The sequence below is a fragment of the Bos indicus x Bos taurus genome, chromosome 2 (genome assembly GCF_003369695.1).
Source record: "Bos indicus x Bos taurus breed Angus x Brahman F1 hybrid chromosome 2, Bos_hybrid_MaternalHap_v2.0, whole genome shotgun sequence".
NCBI lineage: Eukaryota > Metazoa > Chordata > Mammalia > Artiodactyla > Bovidae > Bos > Bos indicus x Bos taurus.
In genome coordinates, this window is record NC_040077.1 from 3,932,621 (window position 1) to 3,959,813 (window position 27,193).

A 27,193-nucleotide genomic window follows, 5' to 3' on the forward strand; every position below is an offset into this window, starting at 1 on the left:
ACTAAGCCCAGGTCCCTTCCTCTGTCACATGGGGTCTGTGTGCAGCCCTGCCCTGAGCTGCCCTCCAGTCCTGGGGTCTCACACTAGCTTACCCTCCCCTTCCACCTCCCAGAAGCCCCCTTAGGTGGTTTCCTGTGCTTTTCCAGGGTTCGTAGCTGTACTTAGCAGGAAGCACTAGGAACAAACAGGTCCAGACCAGAAGTTGAAGTGTTGCTTTCGATTTCTCCATCTGCTCCAATTTGCTTGACAGTCCCATGCCAGGGTTAAGCAGAGAACCCCTGATTTAGCCCCAACCGGTCATTCTAGTCTGATTCAATCATTGTTAAGTCTTTATTTTAATTTTTAGCTTTTGTTTTTGAAAAGTAGAAATTCACACAGAAGTAGCTGCTGCTGCTGCTGCTAAGTCGCTCAGTCGTGTCCGACTCTGTGTGACCCCATGGACTGTAGCCCACCAGGCTCCTCTGTCCATGGGATTTTCCAGGCAAGAGTACTGGAGTGGGGTGCCACTGCCTTCTCCGACACGGAAGTAGAGAGCATAGCATAATGAACTTGCACCTGCTCATCAGTTAGCAACATCTACAGATAGCAGCCCACACCCACCATGTTTCATAGGCACCCCCTCTCCACAGAAGCATATTCCAGCATATTAAAAGCAAATTCCATAAGTCATTCAAATTGTGTCTCTCATCATACTGTGACCCTCAAACCCTCCCTCTGGACAACCTGATCTCTACTTGCATGGCTCAAATAAATTCTTTCAGAATTCTGAATTCTTAGGAGTCTAGGAGGACCCAGAGCAAGAGAGCACATGAGATGCACAGGAAGTGGGCTAGCTGCTGGGGTGGATCTGGCCATTGTCCTGCAAGGGAAGGCTGGTGGAGCTCCCCGCATGCATGGTCATGGGCCTTGCTGCAGCCCCAGACCTGCCTGTCACCAAAATAGCCTGGCCCCAGTTGGCCCAGGGGAAGCCATCCTGCTCTGGGATACAGTCAAGTTCTATATTCCTAGAAGGGGCACCAGAAGCCTCTGGGCCCCCTCTCAGCCACAAAGAAACCAAAGGCTCCTTTGGAGAACAAATTCTACCCCCCTGGGGCCTGCCCCTGTTGGCACAGGCTACTTTGCAGAGCAGACTACCCCACCAAGCACCTCCGAAGCGACTGGGCCCCTCACAGACACCTCAGTATTCACAAACACCTACTTTCATCTTGAAATGTTAAAGATAAAAGATTTAGAACATCTGTGTCTCTCAGTGAAGTTTGCCTTTTAAGCCAACTTGTTTGTTGATTAGTCACTAAGTCATGTCCTACCCTTTTGCAATCCCAAGGATTGTAGCCGGCCAGGCTGCTCTGTCCTTGGGATTTCCCAGGCAAGAATACTGGAGTGGGTTGCCATTTCCTTCTTCATCAAGCCAACTGGCCAGGTGCAAAGTCAGAAAGCCTCATTTTTTAGTTCTGAAGCTGAAGATTCCTCCTGCATGCCCAAGCTGCCCAAGGCAAGAGGGTACCTTCAGCAAAAGAGAGAGATGTCAGGACCACAGGATGCAAATGAGATGGGTGTATTAACATATTCAAAACATCTTATTCCCATGAGGACGTGCCAGAGGCTGTGTGAGGGAAACAAGAGACTGGAGGTGCACTCGGTGGAGTCCCAGGGTAGGAACACGGAAGTCCCAAACCTGCCAAGCCAGGGAGAGGGGAAGGCTGGACCCCAACCCAGAACCAAGTTCTTGAATTCTCCCAGGGCTGGCTGCCCAGAAGTGGGAAAGTGACAGGACCCTTAGCCACAGTTTTCCCCAAGAAGGGAACAGTGAAACCTTGGCCAAGTACTTAACACTGGTTCAGCCTCGACTTTTCCATCTGTGATGGGACCCTCTCTGCCAGGGCACAATGATGCTCATAGGGCAGCTGAGAGAACTGAATAAGATAATGTCCAGAGGAAGCCAGCACATGAGAGGAGCTGGTGGTCTGTATTCAATGGAGTGTTTACCTGGATCTTTAGCTCCTGATGTGTGTTAGTTCACTTATTCCTTATGACAATCCTATGAAGTCATCTAGGCTCAGAGAGGTTAAGAAACCTGCCCTGGGTCACACAGCTTGTTGGACAGAGCTGGGACGTGAACATAGCACTCAGATTCCTAGAAGCCCCACTGTTTTTATATGGCAGAGGGGGAGACCCTCCTCCTTGGGATCTCAGCCCAGGGGGCCTCAAGGGACCAGCCTGAGGAGTGAAGGAGTGTCCCAAGCCTTGGTCACCCAAAAGCCAAAAGTCCCCAAGGAGGCTCTTACCCAGCCCCAGGGCAGCCAGGGTGTGCAGGCGGCCACCTTCCCCGGGCCTCCTCTTCTGACGGTCAGCCTCTCCCTGCCTTGCAAAGAAAGCCCCCTGTTCCCTGCCTGCCTCCTCCTCTAGCTGGCCTCGTGGCCTTGGCCTGGCCTCCCCGAGTCTCACTTTCATCTGTAGAGATGGGGGCAACAACCAGACTTGCCCGAAAAGTTGCTGTGTGCGCTGACAGATTCCATGAAAGGCTCCCTGAGAGGCTGGTCGGGCTGGTTCTGGGCACAGAAGCAGGCTGACCACCTGGGGCCAGAGGGTCTGTGCTGTGCTTGCCAGGCTCTGCTGCCTGCTTGAGCCAGAAGCAGACCCCTCTCCTGACCACCTGCTGCATGCAGCCACTGCCGGGCCTTGTCCACAGCCCAGGCCTCAGCCAAGCGGATGTCCCAGTTCACCCCACCCACAACGTCACCCCTGCCCTCTAGCAGCCACAGAGTTGAAGTTGATGCTGTGGCCAGGGAAGAGCACCCTCATCCCTCTTGTGGTGCCCAGAGGGGTGTCACCTACCTCCTACTAGCTGCTCAGAACCCCTCGGCCAGGGCCCAGTTAGGCCTGGGTCACAAAACACTCCCCTGTAAAGGAAGAGGTTAAAGAAGTGAAGAGAGAAAAATGAGTGGCAAGAACATTCCCATCTGGAGCAGGGAGCGGGCACCGTGGCCAGTCAGGTCCCAGCTGCTTGCTCTGGGGAACAGAGCGGCCATGCCTCCCAGGGTCCAGTCTCCAGGACAGGCCAGCCCCCTCCCCACAGGCCACTGGGGCAGCCCGCCCACACTAGCAGCAGCCCAGGGACCCTCTCTGCCATCCCGCCCTCTCCGTAAAGCTTCCAGCAACCCCACTTGGGTGTTCCCACCCCGGCTCAAGGCCCCACTGACTGCCCTGGGCCTGTCAGGGAGAGAAGCTACCATTAGAAAAATCAACCAAATGTCACACCAACTTGAATCTATCAGAAGCGAAAAGCGAAAGCAAAAGTCACTCAGTCGTGTCCGACTCTTTGTGACCCCATGGACTGTATAGTCCATGGAATTCTCTAGGCCAGAATATCTTTCAGGAGGGTGAATCTTAAATAACTGCCTAAAGTAACAGAAGAATCTGTTAAAAAAAAAAAAAAAAAAAGAGTCAGGCAGAGACAGGAGGAGCAGGCCGTTATCTGGCAGGAAGGACAGCTGAGGCAAAAGTGGGAAACACACCCCCACGAGGCCCCCAGAGAAATTGGTGGAGGGGCATACGCTAAGTGAGACAGAGAGACGCGAGCTGGTTATGAGCCTCGCATGGGGTGGAGGCTGCTGACCACACACCCCCAGCTTTGTGAGGCATCGGGGCCCTGGACACACCCTCCCTCACCCCCACCCCGTGCCCTGGCCCTGAGCCGTGGTCCTGGGGGCTCACCCCCATCTGTTCCATGTTGCCCTCAAAAGGGCCGCTGTCCCCACGAGGGGATATTCACTGCCCTTCCAGGCGGCTCCTCCGACACCAGCTAGGCCAGGGCCCCTTCTGGGAAGAAAAAAATCATATGAATCTGGAATGAGGTCCCATTTGGAGCTGGACACACAAATAGACACTTCTCATGTCACCCTTCCTTTGCCCTGGAATTTCCAAAGGTGTGTCCCTTTATGAGAAGTTTCCACATAGAAGAAAGGGGACAATGCCCTCAGGATAAGGTGACGCCCATCCATGCCTCCCCAAGCTGGCTGGACCTGGCCCTGACTGCTTCAGGCACTGCTCTGTCGACAATCTGAGGCAGGCGGATGAAGGGCCCCCCCGGGAGGAGGGTGGGCCTCACAGCTGTCCTGTGGGCCAGCTGAGGAGGGAGACTCAGAAATGGGTCTCAGGCCAAGTGGGTCCCTGCCTCCCCCCGTCCCCCCATCAGTCCCCTCTACACAGCAGGGACCAGGCAGAGGAGCAGGCCAAGCTCCCAGGTGTGAGCTGTCAGCAGCCCTGACCCCAGCGGGAGCTGCTGAAGAGTCACTCACACCCATCTCCCCCTCAGCCACAGCTAGTTCACAAACTTCAGCTTTCAGGGGCACGGAGAGGATGTGGACTAATTCATTTTCATCTCAGAATGGCATTTGCAAAGTCCTGCTTGTCAGGCTCTGCTATGCCCTCCAGACACTGGCCACTGAGCACTCAGGACACGCAAAGAGAGAGTGCGGCTCGGGTGCCCCTCCCCCAGATCGGACAGGCCCGGAGGCTTCCAAAGTTCAGGCAGAGGTGGGGACTGCCCTTCAACCCATAACCCTGTTGCTGCTGCTGCTGCTAAGTCGCTTCAGTCGTGTTCGACTCTGTGCGACCCCATAGACGGCAGCCCACCAGGCTCCGCTGTCACTGGGACTCTCCAGGGAAGAACACTGGAGTGGGCTGCCATTTCCTTCTCCAATGCATGAAAGTGAAAAGTGAAAGTGAGGTCGTTCAGTCGCGTCCAACTCTTAGCGACCCCATGGACTGCAGCCTACCAAGCTCCTCCGTCCATGGGAGTTTCCAGGCAAGAGTAAAGGAGTGGGGTGCTATTGCCTTCTCCACCCATAACCCTGGGCTGGGATAAAAGGAAGTGGGTACCGCGCAGAGCCTGCAGTGCCAGCCAGCCCTGGACAAGAGGACAGCCCTGCGGTGTAAGGGGCAGGTGAGAAGGCTCCTGGAGGAGGAAACCTTAGACAGGCAGGTAAGACTCCCCAGACCAGGGGAGAGGGTAGATGGCGCCAAGACTGGAGGCACAGATGGAGCAAGCAAAGTGGGGACCCCTGCAGAGAGAGGCCTCCGTAGAGGGGAGGTTAAACCAGAGTGGCCGTGAGTCGCCCAATTCAGCCTCTGGCGCCCCCACCCTACCCACCCAGACCCACTGGGGTCAAGACAAGCGTCTCCCGTCCCCGCAGGTGGGGTCAATCGCAGCTACGCCAATTCCACCGCGATCCAGGGTCGGCTTTAAAAGTTTGTCCCCAGTCAAACCCCTCTCTCTCTCTGCCCCTCCGTGGGAAGCGGGGCCATCCCCGGAGAGGGTCTGAGGACAGAGGCGGGTTGCCTTCCTCCACCCGCCTCAGAAACAACAATAGGCGACCGGCCGAAAGAGAAGGAGGGAATCAAGTGTGGAAAATCCCCCAGTCCCGCAATGTCAATGCTGGGTACACGGCCGGCAGGCGGGCGCGCGGCCGCGGTGCTGCCCCCACGCGCCCTTCGGTGGAACTCCAAGCCCGGGAGAGAGGGGCGCCGTAGATTGATCTCCTGGTTCTCAGACTCTGAGGACGCACGGCAGCGAGGGAGGGAAAGCTTGCGTTTGGATTCTTAAGGCTATTTTAGGCTCAAGGGAAATTACATTTTATTCCTAAAGCCTGAATCGTCTCACTTTTTGCACTTTCCCAAAGCAGACGTACAGTGACTTGTTTTTATTTGATCATCACATCCTACCATTAGCCATGTTCTTTCCCCTTTCTTCGACATTAAGCCAGAAATCATACATTAAACTTTATGAAGTGAATATTCAGAGGACAAAGAAAATCACAGACGGGAGGGCGGCGACTGCTTTTCCCTGAACTCTGAAAATACTCAAGGCTGGGCACTGCCTCCAGCAAACTGTTAGCCCTCCTTATACTCATACCCGATCTTAGAACTATGGGGAATCTTGGCTACCAAGCTCATCAAGTGGGGAGACAAAGGAAACAGTGGCTGAGGAGGATCCCCTGAGCGCCAGGCACCTGGCAATGCTGCAACGTCACATGAAACGCACACTGCCCTTTGGTGTGCGTGCCTCTGCCCGTTTGTCAGGGGATGACAGTGACAGTTGATGAGGCTTAGGCTGGGGAGAGGGAAAGGATTCCATCCCTTCCTGCAAGTCCACTGAGTCACTGAAGCAACTTGACTCCATTCACGGCTCCTCTGAGTCAGCTCTGAGATGGAGAACCTACAGGCATGGGATCTCATAATGTGTGTGCAATATAAAGGGGATAACTGAGTAAAATCCTATGGCCATCTAGGAAGAGTTTCTTCCCCGCTAAGAGAATTTCTATGAAGAAAGGGCTTCTAAGCTAAATATGGGGTTCCCTATGACCATTCCGGCAGAAACAAAGCTGGATTAAATAGCTTCCCTATTGTTGTTTAATCACTAAGTCATATCTGACTCTTTGTAACTCCATGCACTGTAGCCCACCAGGCTCCTCTGTCCATGGGAGTTCCCAGGCAAGAATACTGGAGTGGGCTGCCATTTCCTTCTCTAGAGGATCTTCCTGACCCAGGGATCAAACTCATGTCTCCTGTTTGGCTGCTGCTGCTGCTGCTGCGTCGCTTCAGTCGTGTTCGACTCTGTGCGACCCCATAGACGGCAGCCCACCAGGCTCCCCCGTCCGTGGGATTCTCCAGGCAAGAACACTGGAGTGGGTTGCCATTTCCTTCTCCAGTGCATGAAAGTGAAAAGTGAAAGTGAAGTCGCTCAGTCTCATCCGACTCTTAGCGACCCCGTGGACTGCAGCCTACCAGGCTCCTCTGTCCATGGGATTTTCCAGGCAAGAGAACTGGAGTGGGGTGCCATCACCTTCTCTGCTCCTGCTTGGCAGGCAAATTCTTTACCACTGAGCCACCAGGGAGGCCTCCAGCTTCCCTGGGGCAGCTGCTAATGCATGGGTCAGGCAGCTCTGGGCAAGGCAACCACCCACTGGGGACCCTGTACTGGGACTCTCTACCCTCTCTGGGCCTCAGTTTCTCCATTGGAACAATCAGATTGTCACAAGATGAGGCCACAGGCCAAGCACAGATGGTTTGGGTGGCCTTTTGGTAACAGTCCAGGTTTCTTGTGAATATTCTGGACCACGTTCCCATGTGGCAGCGGAGATCATCACGAGGAGCTGAGGAGTGGTCCTTCCAGACCTCCTTCTGCGCCCCACTCCAGCCTTGGCCCCTGATCTCAGGAGCTGAGTGGAGTGTAGGGGTGAGTAAGGGCCAGACAGGCCAGGATCAGAATCCCAGCTCTGCTGACTTCACAAGAAAGGAGCTCAGCCAGGCCTGGGGGACACCTGGGATCTCCACGGGGGGCCTAGACATCCAGGGCTGAGGGGGCAGGGTGCCTGAGGGGGGGGCTTTTGCTCAGGTTTTGTTCACCCTACTCTCGTGGGTCAGGAAGAGAGACCACCAGCCACCCACGTGATCCTGGCCAACATCTTCACCTCTCGGATCTCAGTTTTCTCTTCTGTAAAATGTATGTCATGGTCTTCTCTGCAGACTTGCTGATGGGATCAGAAATGACACACCTACAGTGACTGGTACCCAGTGGTTCTAGATAAAGAGCAGCCTTAATCACTATTCACCACATGATAGAGTGTTGGCATCTGGGGAAGGACACCACTGGGCTGCCCCAGGGCAGCTCTGCCCTCCAGGTCTGGACTGCCGCCTCCAGGGTCCTGCAGGAAGACTCCTCGGGCCTCAGGCCAAAACGGGGTCACGTGACTGCAGACAGTCACCGCTGGGCCTGCCTCCACTCCTGCCAAGAATGGATCCTCACTGGAAAAGTCTGACCAGGCCACCCACAGGGCTCCAGGACCAGGTAGTTCGAAAGTAGCTACAGAGGGGGCAGGGATTTTGAGGCCCTGGGTCACACTGGGGCCTGGCCACCCCACCACACTCCGAGTGGGCCTTAGGTCACCCTGTATTATATTCAGGGTGCTGCAGCAGAGTAGATGTGCCTTCAGCCCTTCTGAAAAGAGCATGCTCCCCTCTAAGTTGGATTTTGGGGTGTCGGTGGTTAGTTTTCCAGTTCTCTGGGTTTGCTTCCAGAAAGGATTTCTGGTGTGATTTTATATATTAATATTTTCAACAGTTTAGTTGAATTATGATTGACACAATAAACCCTCACAAAGCCTCTTCAGGATCCATATCACAGAAACCAGGGAAGGCCGTGGCAGAGGTTTATGCGGACACTTAAACCCAGGCCTGACGGCCGGAATCGCTCTGAGACCACCGGACCTGAGTCCAAACACTAGCGCCCGCCCTCAGCGAGGCAGGGCAGAGACTCTCAACAGGTCATTTCACAATCTGGCCCACTTCCTGTTCCATGGAGACGCCAGAGCGTCTGAGCCCAGTCAGGACCAGGCTGTGTGGTTCCGGGGCAAGCGCAGGGTGTGCGGCTCAGGGCCCAAGCCGGAAGGCGTGCGGGCAGGCTGGGCTATGCGGCAGAAAGGCCCGCGGGGGCGGTGGGGCGCCACCACGGACAGGAAAGGCCCAGGGCCGCCAGACCCTCTGACCCATGTACCAAAGCCAAAAGTTGGAATGTTTTGGTGGACGCTCACAATTTTAAATATTGGCTCAACTTTATATAACTTTCTCATTGAGATTATAATTAAACTAGGAGGGAAAAAAATGCACGTTGGCTAAAGAACGAAAGACTGCATAAGGCTGGCCCGAAGTCTTCCGCGGACACTGGAGCATCTCTCCGCGAGGGGCTCCGGGTCCAGGTCCCAAAACCGGGGTGCCGGGGATAGAGGAGGAAGGTCGACTGCCGTAGTGGACCCCAGGCTCCCCGCCCCCAACTTTCCCTTTTTCCTTCGCGACCCGCGCCCCGCCCCACCGCCCCCAGATCCCACCAAGTCCATCCAGCACCCGACCCCTCGCGTTTGGAACTTCAGAGTGCCCGGCTTGCAAAGTAAGGTGTTCCCTCCCGTGAAGCGGGAAGGGGGATCCAGTCCCCAGAGGAACCCGTCGCCGCGAGCCCCACCCCCCCCCCCCATACACCCAAGAAGGGCCATCTGCGCCCTGCTACACGTTTCTCCAGTCGCTCCCCACGCCTCTGCGGACATCAACCAGTTCCCAGTCTTCGCTACCCGCTTCGGAGGGGCCTCGATAAGGCCAGAGACCAGCGTCCGAGCGCCGGGTCGGACCCGCCTGCAGCCCCGGGTCTCTGGGGGCGGGGCCGAGGATCAACTCGGGCGGCGACGGCAAGAGGCGCGGCGGGGGCGGGCCGGGGGCGGGCCGGGGCGGGGCGGCGGCAGACTGCGGAGACGCGGCGGCGCGCGGGGCGGCGCAGAGCGTTCTGGCCGAGGCGCGGAGCGGAGCCGAGTGACCGGCGTGGGGCCGCAGGGGGCGCGAGCTGGGGCAGGGCCGGAGCCGAACCGGAGCCCAGCCGGGGTCGGGCCGGAGGGCGGGGGCCGGGCGGAGAGCAGCCATGGCGCCGCGGAGGGCCGGGGCGCGCGCCGCTGCGGGCGGCCTGGGCGCCGAGTAGCCGGGCCGGGCCGGAGCGCGGGCGGCGGCGGCGGCGGCAGAGCAGCTGCGCCCGCGCCCCCCGCCCTCCAGGCCCCGCGCCCCGCGCCCGGGCCGCTGGCAATGGTGACACATGCGGCGGCGGCGCGCCGGCGGCAGGACCATGGTTGAGCGCGCCAGCAAGTTCTTGCTGGTGGTGGTGGGCTCGGCGTGCTTCATGCTCATCCTCTACCAGTACGCGGGCCCGGGCTTGAGCCTGGGCGCGCCCGGCGGCCGCGCGCCGCCCGACGACCTGGATCTCTTCCCCACGCCCGACCCGCACTACGAGAAGAAGTACTACTTCCCGGTGCGCGAGCTGGAGCGCTCGCTGCACTTCGACATGAAGGGCGACGACGTGATCGTCTTCCTGCACATCCAGAAAACGGGCGGTACCACCTTTGGCCGCCACCTCGTGCAGAACGTGCGCCTGGAGGTGCCCTGCGACTGCCGGCCAGGCCAGAAAAAGTGCACCTGCTACCGGCCCAATCGCCGCGAGACCTGGCTCTTCTCCCGTTTCTCTACGGGCTGGAGCTGCGGGCTGCACGCCGACTGGACCGAGCTCACGAACTGCGTGCCCGGCGTGCTGGAGCGCCGCGACCCCGCCGCGCTGCGCACGCCCAGGTGAGCGTCCACCGACGGGTCGGGTCCCCGCCGGACGGTCCTGGGCCCGCCCTTTGCTCCCTGCCCTGCACTCCTGCCCTCTCGGGGCTGCCACTCGCTGCAGCCTTCTGGACCGCCTCCTTGCCTCTGGGCGCCCGAGCCCGCTGTCCGTCTGCCGCGGCCCGCTGTGGTCCCCGTGCTCGAATGCCCCCTCTCCCCTCGTGCTCGGCATCTCTTTACTTTTCCCCACCACCCACCGGGCCGCGCGGCGTCTGGGCTTCCCGGGGTCACCGCCCCCTGCCCATGGACTGTCACCTGTCATGCCTCAGCTCTGCGTCCAGGCTGGCCTGTGTCGTCGGGCGGGATAGCGGGTTTCTGTGCGCGTGTAGCCCACCTGGCTTCCCCGCGCGGCTCTCGCGCCCAAATTGAACGTGAGAGAAGTGAGGGGCCTCTCCCCCTGCACCTGCGGGGGCCCCCCCCGGCCCGCCAGCCTGCCTTGAGAGGGCTAGGGAGGAGCTGCCAGGGAAGGGGGTTGGCTCTGCAGTGCCCAGGTGTGCAGGAAGAACAAAGACCCGAGTGTCACCTGGGGCTGGGGGCGGGGAGGAAGCAGTGCTGCCCGCCCCGCCCCTGCGAGTTGAGCCCTAACTAGGGGCAAACTCGCTCTGAAAGAGGAGCAGAAGCAGGCCAAGGGCAGGCTGGGGGGAGCTGAGCTGGCTGGAGGCACCTGGACACCCAGACACCTCCCCTGGGAGACTGGGGACACAGGGCTGACCTGTCGCAGGGATAGTTTTCATGGGAAGGACTTTTTTAGCCAGAAACACCCTCCCTCCCCACGGTGCAGGGTTTCCAAGGGTTAAAGTTGGGTCTCTTTTTCTCCGGTTTGTGTTCATGCCCTGTGGGGCCTTCTCCCTAGGACGTTTAGACTAGGAAGGGCCAGAAGGGAGGTCTTCTTGCCTGCCTTTTGTTTATGTTCCATGTTTGCCTTGAGACTGCGTTCATGGGAAGACTGGGCTTCGGGAGCTGTGTGACCTGGATAGCTGTTTGTCAGCAGCACTCCTGGGTCAAAGGTACAAGGTCTTGGGTGTGTTTGGAAGATGACGGTTTGGTATCTGGCCAGCTCTGGATTCCCTGCTCGACTCTTAGTCCTCCTGTAGTGTTTCCTAGGCTGTCGAGTTGAGGGGAAGAGAAGGGGTCTTCCCACTTTCCCTTGGCTGTCCCCACACCAACAGCAGCTCTCAGCTTGAGAAGTGTCCTGCTGGGTCATTTAAGGCTACATGAATTATTGGTCAGCCTGTCTGGGGTCTTTAAAGCACTGGTGCCTGCCCAGCACTCAGTCTAATCTGTACAGGTGCACTTTCCTGGCCTTGTACCACCTCCTTGTCCCCCCCTGCTATTCAGGGTCCAGCCACTCTGTGCTAGATGGAGCTGAGCACAGGGTCTTGCAGCTACCTGCCCATCCATCCTGTTCACCAGGACCGTAGGTCCCCAGAACTGGACACTGAGCAGCCCAAATAGGCCTGAGTAGGCACCTCTCACCCTGGAGAAAGGAATGGCTACTCACTCCAGTATTCTTGCCCGGACAGTTCTATGGACAGAGGAGCCTGGTGGGCTATATTCCGTAAAGTTGCAAAGAGTCGGAGATGACTGAGTGATTAACACACACACAGGCACCTCTCTGCCTGTAGCAGTGGGGAGTGGGAGTCAGAAGGGTCCTGTCTGCCAGAGGGAATTAGCTAGGGAGAGCCCTGGAGGGGAGAGTGTGCCAGCCTCCCTTTGGGCACTGTCTAGAGGCTTGAGTCGAGCTTGCCCAGCAGACATATCCCTCGGCCCTAGTTGGCCTCCAGGACGCTTTCCTACAGCCCCATCTTCTGAGGCTGATTTTCTCTTTGGGTCGTCAGGGTGAAAAGCCCCTGGTCTCTCTTCTCCAGAGCCTGTCCACCAGAGCAACAGGCCCAGCCACCCCCACAGACAGGAGTGGGGGAAGTGGGGAAGCCAACTAGAGTCCCCAGGTGCTGCAGGAGGGAGGGATGCCTGGCACCCCCTCCTCCAGGTGGACGTGAGGAGCAGGAATGGAAGACTCCATGCGCAGTTGGCCTGCTGCCCGCCACTCTGGGAAGTTGCTGAGCTCAGCAGCTTCCGGCGGCCGGCCGTGGAGGAGGGGTTTCCAGGGTCCTTGCGCGCCGCCCTCTGCTGTCTGCTCTGGGAGTGGGCTGTGCCTCCAGGCAGGTGACGGAGCCTTGCCGGCACTCTTTGTCACTCTCTCCCACCTCTCCCTTCAGTTCCGGTCCAGGCGCCAGGTAGATGGCTTTCTTAACAAGCTTCCTGGAGGAGCCAGGGAAATCTCTGCTTTGTGTGTTTACAAGCCTGTGTGCTGCTCCCCCAGTCTGGGGCTGGGCCAGAGTGCTCGGGGGTCAGGGTGCAGCTCCCTCATCTGCCCAGGGACCCAGCACCCAGAAGGGCAGTGGCAGTGCCCAACCTCCAAGGGGTGCCTGGTGTTGAGCGGTGCCTGGTTTCAGGAGGCTCAGATGTCACCCTCGCCCTCCTTCAACCTGTGCTTGGAATGACCACCTGACTATTGAACTGAGAAGTGACGGGCACTTTGGGGTCTGGCCCTGGGCAGGAGCCCTTCTTTCCTCCTCTCTAGTCCCCAGAGCTAAGCACTTTGCTCTGGGCCAGGGGCGGGGTGGAGGGTGGCCAGATACCTCACTGCTGTGAGGTGTGCCACTAGAAGCTCTCCCCAGTCTCTCCCAGTTCCTGGTGCCAGTGTCTGCGGTGCTCTGGGGCTTGTGGTGCAGGGAAGTGAGGGTTTTCACGGCTCCCGCGCCTCATTGCCACACGGCATCGGCCTGGGTGCCTCTGAGCTGGGCATGCGTCAAGGTGACAAGTGGAGATGGATGGGTTTCCAACGCTTTGCTGGAATATGGTTTGGCACTTCCAGCATTTGTGAGTGCTTCCTGACTTGGCAGAGAGGAACAGGTGTGGGTACAAGCATTGGCAGCTCCCTCTTTGGTCTTGTGTCCACGGTGGGAACTGCCACACCTGCTGGCATCTGCCAGGAGTGTTTGTGAGGCCCCCAGGGAGGACTGGCCTCAGAGGGGTGTGGCTGTCCATGGCAGCAGGCTGGTGGCGAAGCGCTGCCAAGGCCCACGTTGGTTAGGGCGTCTCAGCACCCCCTGCTCCCCTGTCACCTTGTAGGGTCAGGACAGTGCTCCTAGAAGCCAGAATGGCCCCAGTTCCTCTTCCAGAGGAGATGGAAGAGGAGCCACCGTCAGGATCTTGCCTGAGTTGCCCTGGACATGTCCCTAAAGTTGGGCAGGTTTCATTTGGAGCCACAGAGGACATTTGGGACTTGAGTGAGGCTTCTGGGCCACCTTCATGGGGTCCTCTCTGCAGTAGGACCCCCCCACCCCGGGAGCCCCTGGTTGAGCTCCCACCACCCTCCCTGGCAGAGCCTTCCGGGCAGGAAGGAGGCATCTCCGTGTCAGTGCTGCAGCCTCGTTCAGGCCACTCACACTGCCTCCACTGTCCCAGAGGCCTCTCTGGGTTCAGAGATCTGGTGCCGGCAGCTGACTCTGTGCGGCCCTCTGCCCAGCACACCCTCCTCCCTGCCACTGTTCTGCTGGCTCTGCCCCCCACCCCAGCCTCAGTTCCGCTGCCCCTTCCTCCAAGAAGGCTTCCCTGGCTGCGCCATTGTTGCCTTAGGTGCCCTTGGCCGCTCTCCATCTGCCATCCTGGTGTGACCATGGCATTTGGGCACCGGAGGCCAGATCGGTGCTGCCCAATCTGACAAGAAGAAAGTTCACCGCCTGGTCCTGCAGGCTCTCTGGGAGCTGCACTCAGCCTGCCCTTCCCCCAGTGTCCTCTGGTGAGTCAGGTTCAAGGAGTCAGCCTTGATGCGCTGCTGTTACCGGAGAACCTCAGTGGCCCCACACAGGCTAGCTTGGAGCATTGCTATGGCACCCGACAGTTCGACAGTTCGCAGCTTGCCTTCACATAGTCTTAATGCAGTCAAAAGACAAAATCTGCGTTTGCCTGCAGGGGGGCAGACGGCACCGGAGCACGTGGCAGGGACTGGCCCCCCGGGGGAGTCGCCCAGACAGGTCTGGGGTTGAGACAAAAGGAATCTAAGGTCAAGACATCCAGAGCTAGATTTTCCTTGGAAAAAGAAACCTCTTCTTTTTAAGCAAACGTGTAAGACAAACTTTTAAATGACTTTCTGGCAATCATTTTAAATAATGCCCGGACTGCGAAGTCATCAGGCTTGACAACTATTGTCACCGAAGCACCATAGAGCGTGTAGGACCAGGGTTTTCTATTCTCCCAGCTACTTCCCGTATAAAACCCTGAGCAGTGCAGAGTGGGCTGGACGCAGGGTGGGGGGCTTGTTTGCCCCCACTAGGTCAGAGAACCTTCCCAGTGGGCACAGCCCTGGGGCCCAGGGCCCGGTGAAGGCCTTGGTCTTTGTGGACTCAGGGTTTCTTTCTCGGTGGCAGGACTGAGAAGTTTGCTGTGCCCTTGGAGAGGCAGGCCGTCAGGAGGGGCCTGGCCTCATCACCCTTAGCTTCCCTGGTGACTCAGACAGTAAAGAGTCTGCCTGCAGTGCGGGAGACACGGGTTCAATCCCTGGGTCAGGAAGATCCCCCGGAGAAGGAAATGGCAACCCACTCCAGTATTCTTGCCTGGAGAATCCCACATTCTCTCATTTTTTGTTCTTTTTATAAAGTAATGATTATGGTATTAAATATGTTCTGGGTTTTTAAAGAGTTGACTTTCTTAAATGACTAAACTGTACCTGGTTTTTATTGAGAAGTCCTGCCTGACAAGTGTACCTTGAGGGCGGTGCATCACTTTGGAGGTGGAGAGTGTGAACAGGGTGTGCCCAGCCACCCCAAATGCCAGTCCGTATGGTCACAGATGTCTGCATTTCACCTCTGCCCAGAGCAAGGGTGCAGCTCTCTACCACGTAGGGCTGAAGGGGAGGGTGATGGGCCATGAGGTCCCAAGTCTGGGAAGCCAGGGTCAGCAGACGGATGGGTATAGATGAGACATTGGCTCTTGTCCCCCGAGTGCTCAGTGGTATTTGGAACAGGGGAGCGGGGGGTCATCTTGTTTAGCTCCCCACTCCCACAAAGCAAGTGAATAACAGTTGTCCCCATATTCCTCCGCAAGGAAGTCGAGACCCAGAAGAGTTAAGGAGCTGGCGTCCCAATGTCTGTCTGTCCTGAGGCCTGTGTGCCCTGCGCACCGACCCCCAGCCATGGTGCCCCCACCTGGAAAGACTGGCTGCGGTGAGAACCGCTGCCCACTGTCGGGCATCCCACCCAGGCAGAAGGCGTGGGCTCCCCAGACCCTGGGCGGACACGGGCAGTTTGCTATGCAGATCTGCACTGTCCATTTATCGGAGGACGTCTGGCAGCCTTGACTTGTGTAGTAGCAAGGTGGGAATCAGGCCACATGCTCCTGTCTCTGGCGGGCAGCGCAGGGGGATCTGTTGGGGGCACCAGCGCTGCTGGCAGCTAAGACCAGGCACAGCGCAGCGGCTCCCAGCCCAGTGAAGCCAGCACTCCACCACCTATCCTGGGGACCAGATCCTCCCCACGCGGTCCTGGGCCTGCAGCTGCTGCCCCACCCCGGCCCTGCTGGAAGGGCTGTGGGATTCAGGCCAGGACCTCATTCAGTGGGCCTGTGGGGCGGACAGAACGGGAAGGGGCTGTGGGCCCTCCTGACAACGGTCTTCCTGGCGGGGATTTACAGCACAGAGATCCATCTCATGGCCACCCACTCTCCTCTTTGGGGGCCTGTCCTTTGGCCTCACTGGCCAGCACTCACAGGCAGAAGGCACATTTGCAGAGTTTCCGTCTTTCAAGATTCTTAGTCCTGACTCTTCTAGAGTTCAGTTCACTCTTTCTCTTGCTGTTACATTTTTGCTGTCAGTTTAATTTGTCTTATTTTTTGGTTGTGGCGGGGGAGGGGGGTGGCATTTGGACCTTTTTTCTGCATAACAGAAAAAAATTTCTCCTGATCACAAAAATAGGAATGTGAGAGGTAACAGCAGGAGGTGTGACCTGCAGTATCTGAGCGGTTTAGAGGGGGCACCTCTGCACGGGGCTTTGCAGAAGGGTCACTAGGAGTGCAGACCAAAGCAGTGCTCTAGAACCAAGGTTACTCGTATTGTCTGAGACCCACGGGCAGTCACGGGAGCAGGTGGTAAGGAAAGAGGGCACTGGGGGCAGGGAGGCGGTGTGCGTGGAGAAGGGCCCTGTCACATCTGGCTATGGGATATGCGGCCTGAACTCTCTGTTCCTCCCTGGTGAAGTGTTCCCTTCCTGGTGTGGCATTGTCCCAAGTCCCCAGCTTACAAGGCCTGTTATTTTGGAAAAGTGTTGTGTGAAGATCCCTACACCACTGCTCCCGGACTGCCCCTTCCCACCCACCCAGGTGGGTACCGTTGGAGGATGCAGGGTCAGCAGGTGGGCCCAGGGAGGAGGCATTCAGCCCCTGGGGACCACACACGCCCTGTCCCAGCCTCCGTGTGGACCTGGGGACACAGAAACTATCCCGGGCAGCCCTGCGCTCCCACCACCATCAACAGACCCCAGCCAGGCTCCCAGCTGGCTCTGGGTGCTGGGAGCTTTGCTGAGGCCATGCAGCTCCCCAGCTGGCCAGCAGCCTTTCCTGCAGCGCTGCCCATGTGCATCTCTCTCAAGGCTCCCCCAGGACAGCTGGACCATTTGGAGGCCCTGTCCCCACCCTGGCTGTAGTCACTCAGCCAGCTACCCAGGATCCGGAGCCTCGGCTCACCAGGGCTGTCTGAGTTCTGCAAGGCCGCCCTCTCTGTGTGCCCCGGGGCTTAGGCTCCAGGGCCTGAGGTACGTGGGGACTCAGCCCTCGGGTTCCTTTCAGGAAGCCCAGCCCATAGCTCCGGGCCCCAGCAGCCCAGACTGGGACCCAGAGGAGGAGAGAGGAGCCCCAGGATCCTCTCTAACCTTGTGCCTGGAGCTGGTGGGTCTCGTGGGCACAGAGAAACAACCATCTGAGGCTCAGTTTCCCCATCTCTAAAATGGGGATGGGGAGCTTATCATTTGAGTCTGTAGGGGAGCCTGTAGCCCATGGCCCCTGGGCCCTCCAGCCCCAGATTGTGTGTGTCCTATTGAAGCCACAGCTACTGGTAACCCCACAGAATTCTTCAGTCCAGGGATGCATGCGAGCCTCAGTGCCCGGGAGCAAGGTCCAGGTCCTCAGTCGTGCAGGGGGCTGTCAGCAGCTTCCCACGGCACAAGTGTGGAAGGGGGATGGGCCTGGGGCCCCATGGGAGCGTCCGGCTGTCTGTGAGAGTCCCCTGTGAGCAGCGCAGTAGCCTCTTTTATGTGGGGAACTTTAAAAGGCCCCAAGGGGCCCAGGGCGGGCGATCAGAGCAAATCAGTAATTGTCTGGAAATGTGTTAATTGTAACTAAAAAAATAAAAACTCTGGAGCTAGCGGTTTATAAAGCTGTAGAGTTGAAGCAGGTCAGTGGTGTGGGAGACGCACATTGCCCGTTGGTCACAGGCAGGAGCTGGGCCCCCAGCCTCTCTGCAGGCCAGGCCCCTCCACGGAAGTCTGTGCTGGCCCCAGCACGCCAGGTGGACATGACCTGAGTCGGACCAGTCTGGGCTCCAGGGCTGGCCTTGCTCCTCACCTGGATCCTCACGCGGCTCTGAGCATCATTTTCTTGACCCGCCTAGTGGAGCCATGGAGGACTCAGTGGAGTGTGCTGTTCCCCAGCAGGCTGTCAGCTGCATCAGCTTATCTCTGCCCTCCAGGACAAGGAAGGACAGAGGTCGTCCCTGGGCCGCCCACCAGTGGGGGAGCGGGAGCAGCCAGTGGCCAGGCCCTGCCTCCTCCAGCTCCATACCAGGGATGGCAGCAGAGCCAGGCTGGGGGCCCAGGCTTGGAGCCACAGCAGCTAGGTTGAATTCTCAGTTCTGTCACCTGCCAACTCTGTGACTTCTGTGCCTTGATTTTCCAGCTGTAACATGGGTCTGTCAACAGTGCCTGCCTTGTAGGTAAGGGCTTGGAACTGTGCCTATTGCTGGGGACTCTGTTTTTTTTTACAAGAGGCTATAGCATATCCCTTCTCTCTGGGAACAGGAAAGAGCCCTTCAGAAGCTGCCGGGAACTTGGCTCCTGCCTCCATCAGAGTCATTCAGCTTAGGGGCCAGCCGCTAAAGTTTGGGCAGTTGTCTGGGCTGTCCACAGGCATCAGGGGCCTTCTAATAGGATGACCTGGGCTGTGCTTTGCTTCTGCCATAGGGGTCTCCTGCCCACCCAGGCTGTGGCACTGGGTACCTCTAACAAAAGGGTTTGTTCGCTCCCTGGATCGCCACAGAGCCCCTGCCTGCCTGTGATCATCGCCTGTGGGGACAGTGCAGGTTAGGCCTGGTGTCTGGTCTGTGTTGGCAGCAACTTTCTTGCCTGCCTCCCTGAAACCCCGAGAGACCCAGCCAGGAAGAGCTCAGTGGAGAGGGCAGGGAGGGGCAGAAAGGCCAGGTGGGTCCCTGGGTCTTGCTCCGCTCCCCCCTCCCCCGCAGGAACCCAGGGGTGCGGTGGTCCGTCCCCCTCCCTGGCCCCCGTCTGCTCTGGGCCTGGTCCGCAGTCACTGCGGATAGCGACAGGAGTGGAGCGGCAGGCTCGTGTATTCCCATGGCGACCGCCGTGCACCGTGTGCCCGCCACTGCACTTCCGCCACTCTGCTGTCTGCGTCCCTTGTCTTTCCTGCGCCCCCTCCCACACGTTCACTCAGTGTGGACACGGTCGTGTGGAGAGCGCACAGCACCGCTGGCTATTCCACACTCTGGAGCCTGTGTCAGGCTGTGCTCGGCCTGCGCCTCGCTCCCTTCGCGCAGCCTTGCTGGTGAGATTGGTCTGTGTGGCTCCGTGACGTGCACATGTGGTGCATCGACTCCCGGGTTTGTCTAGACACATCCTCTTCCTTCTGCTTCACTCCAAGAGTAGGTGTGTTTCGCAGACCAGGTGACAGGGACCAGACTTGCCCACCCTCCGTGTCCCCAGGGGTGAAGCAAGGGAAGGCGGCCCATCCTCGGCTCTGCTGGAGAGCCAGCGCTCTCCAGATGTGCTCCGCTGACACACCACCCCTGTCCCTACCCCAGCCGTGCCTGAGTGCCGCACCATTTGGCTTGTGAGGTGTTGCCATTTCTGCCAAACCAGGGAGATCGTCCACTGTGGTCTTAGCACACGTTTCTTTTCCCGTGACAGACGAGATGGGCATCCCCTTGTGTGGTTCCTGGCCGCGGAGGTTCCCTCCAGCCGCTCACCTGCTCACGTCTCTGGGCTGTATCTCCCGGGGAGGTGGCTCGTCCCCTTGTGTGTCCTGGTACGAAGTCCTGTGCATGCTGTGCTTGCCGGGCCTGTCCTCCTGACCAGCCTGTGGGTCTGGGCCGTTGGTGTGCTGGTGCCTGGACCCGGAGGGGCCCAGTGGACCAGACATGTCCTTATCCTCGTGCCGACAGCCCCAAGTACCCCTGCCAGGGAGGGAGGGGCACGTTCCTGCCGACCTCGGAACTTCTCCGGGACCCCTTTGTGGTGGGGACCCAGCCAGAGGCCCGGAAGGGAGTGGGCAGACAGGTGCCCGGCTGACCGGCCGTCCTCCCTGTACCAGGGAGGCCCCAGACCCTCATCTGAGTCTGTCCTCAGCAGCACCCAGAGCAGCAGCTGCGCAAGCCCAGAAAGCCACACAGGCGGTCTTCCATCTCACACCCATCATCTCTGCTTTGTGAGGGCCCGGTGAGAACAGGCTAGAAGAAGGATCCTGCCACCAGAACCAGAGCTGGAGCCCCCTGCTCTGAAGTCGTGGCACCTCCCTTCCCCTCCTGATGGAAATCTGGACAGGGCTTTCCCAGAGGACTGACTTCAGCACCCCCCAGCCTACTATACCTCCAGCCAGGTGCCTGGTCCCCCCATCTGCAGCAGCCACACCCCAGGACTTAACCCCTGCCTGACCCTTCTCTAGAACAGAGCTTCCCACATCCTCCTGCAAAGGCACTCGGGGCAGGGCAGCCTTGGCATGCAACCCCCAACTTGGCCACCGCCTGGACCACCTCCCACGCCGTTCATCTAGAGTTCGTTCCAGCCACCGCAGGGCTAACAGGGCCCCTAGAACGAGCACAGCAGGCACTGCGGCCCGTGGGCAGTGGGCGAGCATCTCCCCTCAGAGTTACGCGCTTGAAAGGCTCGCATGTGAATATTTACCTCCCTGGAGCGTTGGTGTCCTTGGAAAAGGAGGACCTGCGCACGTGGATGTTTTCTGTTTGCATCTCCGCTGCAGGAGGTGGGATTGGCTGGCTCACCGTCTTGAAGCAGTGAGAGTTTCCTCCAAGCCCTGGGTGAAGCAGGATCCTCTGGGATGCTGCTCAGCGAGAGGAAGTCCTCCAGCCAGACCGTGGTCGGGGAGGCAGGGGCTTGGGAAAGCCCCGTTCCCTGAGCACCCCACTTATACAGCGTGCTGTGCTCGTGCTGGGAGCGGGCTGAGCAGGTGTCCTCGCCCAGAGGACACAGTCCGGGGACAAAGAGTGGCTGTGACGACAGGCAGCCTGGGTGCCAGGCCTGCCTCACTCCCACCTCACCATTAGGGCCCTCCCCTCCAGATGAGGAGACCAAGGTACCAAGAGCCTAAATGACTCATCACCCACGTCACACGTCACAGGGCTGGGACTCACACTTGGCCTGTGGCCCCAGGGTTTCCTCTTAACCTCTCCCCAGTGGCAGGGAGAGGGGAGGGTCCCTTTAGAGGGGAGAGCCAGGCATCACCCAGGCAGATAGGGCTCAAACTCCCCACATTGCCTGCCTGTCATGGAGGGAGACGTGGCTGCTTTGAGGGTGGGCTTTCTCAGCAGCCCGAGATGGTACAGGGTCCTGGGGGGAGACCTCTGGTGACTTTTGACCCCCCCTCCTCTGGCCCAGCCGGGCGAGTAGCCGCCCTCTGGAAGCAGCTGAGCCGTGAGGTTGCTCCCCAAAGGTTGCAGGCAGGTGGAATGGAGGCAGGTGGAACCAGGGCAAGCGGAACACATGGGCTCCAGGGGTTTGGAGGTTTCTGATGTCTCCTGTGAGGAGGGGCCCTGCCAGGCAAGTACACAGCCTGGGAGCACAGCTCCCACCTGCTTGGGGCACCACAGCCTCGCCTATCCAGCCTCCCAGCCTTGCCACTCTGGAGTCCTCTTCCCCCTGTTGCTATAGCCCCCCAGCCTCTGTCCCAAAGGAGAGACCACAGGTTGGGCACAGCCACCCACCCCCCATTCCCTTAGCAAGCAGGTCGGCAGACAGGCAGGTCTGGGCAGGGTGCTCCACTCAGACAAGCCTGGACAGAAGGCTGCTCGTTGGCCCGCGGTCTGAACCCTGCAGAAGTTCAAGGCCTACCACGTCCTGCTTTCAGACCATGCCTCAATCAGGAAGCCCAGGCCTGTAAGGAGAGGTCCGTCCTTTGCTTTCCTGGAAGCCTGGCTGGCAGAGTGCCCAGAGGAAAATACTGATTTTATCAAGTCAAATGTGGTCACATTTCAGACAAGTGGGTCAGAGACAGGCAGTGGGATGGTGGGGGGTGGAAGGGCTGCCCCAGAGCCGAAGTGGACGTCCAACCCCAATCACTGGATCAAAAGGGGGCCCAGTGGGCATCAGACAGGACTTGCTACAGGGCCCGGGCTGAACCCCACATGGCAGAGCCGGGCCAGTGTGCCAGCCCCTGTCACCCTCCCCCAGCCAGAGCCCTGCTGTCTTTGGCCACTTGGCCCTCTGCCAATCAGGCCAGAGGCAGCCTGAGGTGGTACCGGGCATGGAGGGGCAGTCACAGAGCTGCTGGGCGGGGAGGCGGACTGACCGAGCAGCCCCCACCGTGGGCCAGAGCGGGGGTGGCAGGCAGGGGTGGGCCTACTGCAGAGCTGCCGTGTGGAGCCAGTACAGCACCCGAGCAGAGCATTTGCAGAGGAACTGCCCTTCCAAGGGTCAGTGTGTGAGCACGGAGCCCAGGGCGATGGCCCGCGCTGTGTGTGGCACTCGGTCGCTCCCCCCCGCCAGTCCATGCCAGCTCTGACCCCTGACCCCAGAGTCAGCTGGCACAGGAGTCCCAGATCTGTAGGCCCGCAGCTGTCGCCTCGACCACCTGGGGCTCTGTGCATGGACCTCTTTGAGTCCTTAAATTCATTTAGGAAGTTTTGACTGAGTGCTCACTCCATGCAGTCTCCAGAAGGGTGCCGGTGTGGAATCCTGGCCCCCAGCCGTCCCCGGCAGGGCTGCCCAGCTGTGTCTGACAGGCATCCAGAAGTAGGAGGCCCCAGGCTTCACGGCATCCAGCACCACCGTCGGATAGTGCTTGCAGCTCCCCTCGAGTTCCCAGGCAGCACGAGGGCCTTGCCCCTCAGGTGGTGACTGCCAACCTACACTCTGGTTTTCTCCAAGTGACACCCAGTCAGGGTCCCTGCACATGCACACACTGTACCCCCAGTGGCTCTGCTGGACTCTGGGCACTTGGCCCTGGCCTGCAGGGACCCACGGGCACTGCCCCAGGTGGACCGTGAGATGCCTCCACTGTTCTCCTGTTACCAGTGGGGAAGCGGAGGCACAGAACAGTCAGGGAGCTGCCGAGGGTCCCCAGGCTCAGACTCGAGTGTCCAGATAGGTGTGATCCCATCTTTCCCATCCACACCCATGACTGCATCCCCTTAGCAGCTGTTACTCAGCAGGGGCCGTGCTCAGATGGCCTGCTGGGCCTGCCCAGGTAGCAGCGGCCAAGGGAGAGGCTATCAAAGGGAGGCAGCCGGTGTCCTAGTGGGGTCTGAGGGTGCCTGGAGCCAGTCCACTCTGTCCCATGTACAGCAAAAGGGAAGCTCGTGGTTGTGGAAAATTTTGTGTTGGGCCTGAAAACTAGTTTTTTTAATATTTACTTTCCGTTTTTCTCACTAAAACAGCAATATGTATCATAGCTCAGGAATTGCCTGGGAGTCGTGGGGCCCGGACAGGGCCTCCTTCTCACGCTGCCTCTCTGGGGAGGCCTCTGCACTCTGGCCACACTGTACGGTGAGGGGCCAGGCGGGAGTCTTTTCTGACTGACTGGGAATTGACTTTACCCAGGGAGAGGATGGTGGGCACATGGACGGGCTGGCACTCTGCCCTGCCTCCACCCTCAGGCCCAACTGGGACCTCAGTGGGTCTGGCTGGGGAGACGCAGGGAGCCGAATCCCGAGGGCACTCAGCACTGCAGCTTCCACAGGTGCTGAAGGACACGGAGGGGCCAGGCTCTGGTTGGCAGGGCCACAGCCTTGGACCTGCACACAGGTGTTCCTGAGGTCAGAACCAGCACCTCCCCCCTACATCCTATGCACACACCGGGCAGCTCCTGGACTGATCCTTCTGGGTCTGCACCTGGCTCCCAGCCCCACACCTGCCCTGCACACTTCCAGGGTAAGCGCCGACGGGCGCGTCTTTGGGGAGCACGGCATGACCCCTGCTCTCATTCAGAGGCCCTTTTTGTGATGTCTGCTCCAGCTCGTGGAGCAGTGACCTCGGGCTGGGGCTGGAATTCCTCAGGGACACGCACCCCTCCCCAGGGAGAGGGCAGGCTGAGGGGCTGGGAGCCTCCCAGGACTGACCACAGGCTGTGCAGGGCACCCGAACACGCGCCTGGCCACAGCTTGTGCTGCAGGGCCAGTGGTGACTCAGAAACACCCTGGAACAAGAATTCCTCTTTCCTTCCAAGTGGTTGGCACTTTGAGACATTTCCTCCCGTTTGATTCCTTCCCGCTAGCCATGTTTAAGAGCTGAATGGTTTTTCCACTCCGTGGCTGGGCCACCCCTTCATCCCTGCCACCTCAGAACAGGCTGGGACATTAAGGAAATAGTGTGTTCATGGAAAATTCGCTCTTGTCGTAAAAGTAGGGCCGAGCCCTCAGTCCCCTGCCCCCAGAGACCTGGGCCTGGGCTCTGCAGGAGGCCCTCTAGGGGTAAAAGGCCAGACTCCTCAACAGCTGGGCCTCGGGGCTCCCTGCCTCTCTCCTGCCTCCCAGGAGTAGGGCCCCTGGCTGATGACATCTGTCCTGGTTTCAGGCAAGTGTGACTGGGGTTAGGGGCCTGTGAATTTGTGAGAACTCAGGGTCACAATTCGCTTGAAGGGGCCCTAGGGTCCGTTTGCCAGGCAGAGCTGGGCAGCCCCCGCCTGGCTGGGGTCTGATGTCCCTCGCTGCCCTGGCCTGGGTCATGATGAAATGGAAATGTGGTGGTTGGGTGTGGAGGGCATGAAGAGGCCAGCAGGACCCCTGGCCCCAAGGTGGGGTGTGCAGCCCCCTGCAACAGCCCCCAGCCTCTGCCTGGCAGATGGGCAGTGTTTGCAGAGCCGGAGGTCAGGAAGAGGCCCTGAGCTTCTCTCCACCATAGCCCCCTGCCTGTTGGCCTCTGTCCCACTACAGTCGGGGTCCCTCAAGTCAGGCCCAGGCCACCGGAACTCTTCTGTGGGTCTTGGCTAAGGACCTGAGCATAGAGTAGGTCGTGACCTTTAGAGGCACCCTAGCTCAAGGGCTCTGTGTTCCTCACCAGTTGCACTCTTGGGTAAATGTGATGAGTCTGTGCCTCAGTTTCTCCATCTGTCCATTGGGGCCAGGGCTACTCTTTGATACCCCTGAGGGCAGGAAGTGTGGCCTGCTGGGGTACCTGGCACCCAGGGAGGGTCCCAGAGGAGAGGGCATTGCCCGCCATCCCTTCTGTCCACCCCTGTGTGAGAGGTTTGAGACCAGGGAACCCTGAAAGGGCTACCAGTTGTCTCCCTGCTGCCCTGGGCTGAGCTTGAGGTCTGTGCCATGTTGGCTTTGAGAGTGCTGGGCCGCCCAGCGGGGCAGAGGCCTGGAGCCCCAGTTAGTTTGTCAGGAGGGTGGGACAGCAGAGCCCCACCTCACAGGCAGTCGGGGTTAGGGACCCCATTGCTGGCGTGGTGTGCAGGGGGTGGCTGTGTGCCCCTGTCCCCACCAGACGAGGCAGGTACTTGCTGCCCCCTCGCTCTGTTCAGCCAAGGAACAGAAGCGGGATTCTCAGCAAGGTCACGCCCTGGGCTTATCTTGGTCCTGTGTCCCCTCCGCCAGGAGAGCTGTGGATGTGCCCCATCAACCATGGTTGGGGGCAGGTTTAGACGGGGCGAGTTCCACTTGTCACCCTGTCGCTGAGGCTCTCTGCAGTGGCTGTACACGGAGCAGGGCTGCCTTCTTTCCTGAGAAGCCTGGTCTGGTTTTGCCTGAAACTTGTTCAGCCAGGACAGGCTGCAGACATTCCACTGCAGACATTCCACTGGAGAAGAGCTGTGTGTGTGTGTGTGTGTGTGTGTGTGTGTGTGTGTGTGTGTGTGTGTGTGTGTGTGTGGTGATATACACGTCACATAAAATTTACCATTTTAACAGTTGTTAAGTGTGTGACTCAGTGGCATTAAGTGCAGTCACCCTCTTGTACAGCCACCAGCACCCCCATCCGTCTCCAGAACTTGGCTGCCTCCCCCAGCTGAAGCTCTACCCATTAAGCAGACTCCCCGCTCCCGTCCCCCAGCCCTGACGGTCCCCCTTCTGCTCTCTGTTTCTGTGAACTTGGCTCCTCAAGGGTCTTCATGTAAGTGGAATCAGATGGCATCTGTCCTTTGGGGACTGGCTCGTTTCGCTGAAGATGATGTCCTCAACGTCCATCCGTGTGGCAGGTGACAGAATCTCTCTCCTTTTCAGATGGAACAGCGCACCACTGCACGTGTATACCATGCTTTGCTTTTCTACTTACCGTTTGATGGACACTTGGCTTACTTCCACCTCTTGTTCCTGGGAATGGGTGCAGAAGTATCTGTCCGCGTCTCTGCTTTCCATTGTTTCGGTGGAACTGCTGGGCCACGGGATACTTATATGTCTAATATTTTTAGGGAACCGCCATCCTGCCTCACTTTCCCATCAAGAATGCACATACGTAAAGGTTCAGTTTCTCCACATCCTTGCCAACATGTCTCCTTCTGCTGCTTGGTGACTGGCTGGTCGTGACCTAGGGCAGGACGGTCTAGAATGTGGTGCAGAATGATGGCACGGGAGTTGCTTAGGGTCTCAGGAGGAGTCTGGCAAAGCCAAGTTCAAACTCCATGCGCCTGGAAGTTGGGGAAGGCTGGAGGGTGGGGGACAGTGGTGTGTGGAGTTGGCGGCAGGTGTCTAGCGGAGGGTCTGGGTAGGTGCAGAGAGGAGGAGGCACTTCCCCCGACCCTGGCTCCAGCACTGAGCTGATGACTGGCAGCTGCGTGGTGTGCTTGGCCGTGCGGTGATCTCCGTGTAGACTCACGGCGGGGCCAGGCGCACACCCTGGGAATCCCAGCGTGGCTAGTCCGCTTGTGCCGGGCTCAGCGTGGCCGTCTCGTCATCTAAGGGCAGCTGGGAGACTAAGCAGGCCCCGTCCTGGGCATGGACCGCTGCCCTGTGTGGCAGGCAGGTCCCTCCCCACTCGCTCGCTTGGTGGTTAGTTCCCCAGCCCCAGCCCACGCCGGGCAGCGGCTGTGTCTTTGCTCCAGTGGGTGGCCTGCCCTCTCCCAGTGACCTGCGGTGGTGCACACATGGGCTTCTTGAGTCAGGCCACCCCACTGTCCTCTCTGTGTGTGTGTCCCCGGGGCACCATGCTGGCCAGGCTTGAGGGTGCTGGGGACCATGGACTCACACGGCGTCGCTGCATAGGGCCGTCCGTGGCTCAGGGGTCTCAGGCCGCAGTGCTGTCGCTGCTGCTTTCCTAGGCACAGGGCTTTGAATGGCAGTCAGAATACTTACAGCGCCCCTGGCACCTCCCGCAGGCTTGTTGCCTTCACATTCCTGCTTCCCGATTCCCACCAGGACTCGCGCCCCATCAAGGCCACGCAGTGGCCTTTGCCTCTGAGGCTGTCGCTCAGCAGCCAAGGCCCTGGGTGCACAGAGGCCGGATGGCAGCGCCCTAGAGCCCTGGAGGCCACGGCCCTTTGGCTAACTGTCCAGACGCAGTTCAGGCCATGGTTTTTCCTTCCTCGTGAGACGTTTCCAAAG

The 27,193-nt window shown here is 59.1% G+C and overlaps 1 protein-coding gene across 1 annotated transcript in view; it reads left to right on the top strand.

Moving 5' to 3' along the window:
- Positions 1-9,564: 9,564 nt before the first annotated feature.
- Positions 9,565-27,193, top strand: part of HS6ST1 (heparan sulfate 6-O-sulfotransferase 1) — a 39,820-nt gene continuing 22,191 nt past the window's right edge. The window contains exon 1 of the mRNA XM_027554505.1: positions 9,565-10,158. Within this exon, the coding sequence (XP_027410306.1) occupies positions 9,632-10,158 (527 nt within the window). The 5' untranslated portion in view covers positions 9,565-9,631. The remainder of the gene's footprint in view (positions 10,159-27,193) is intronic.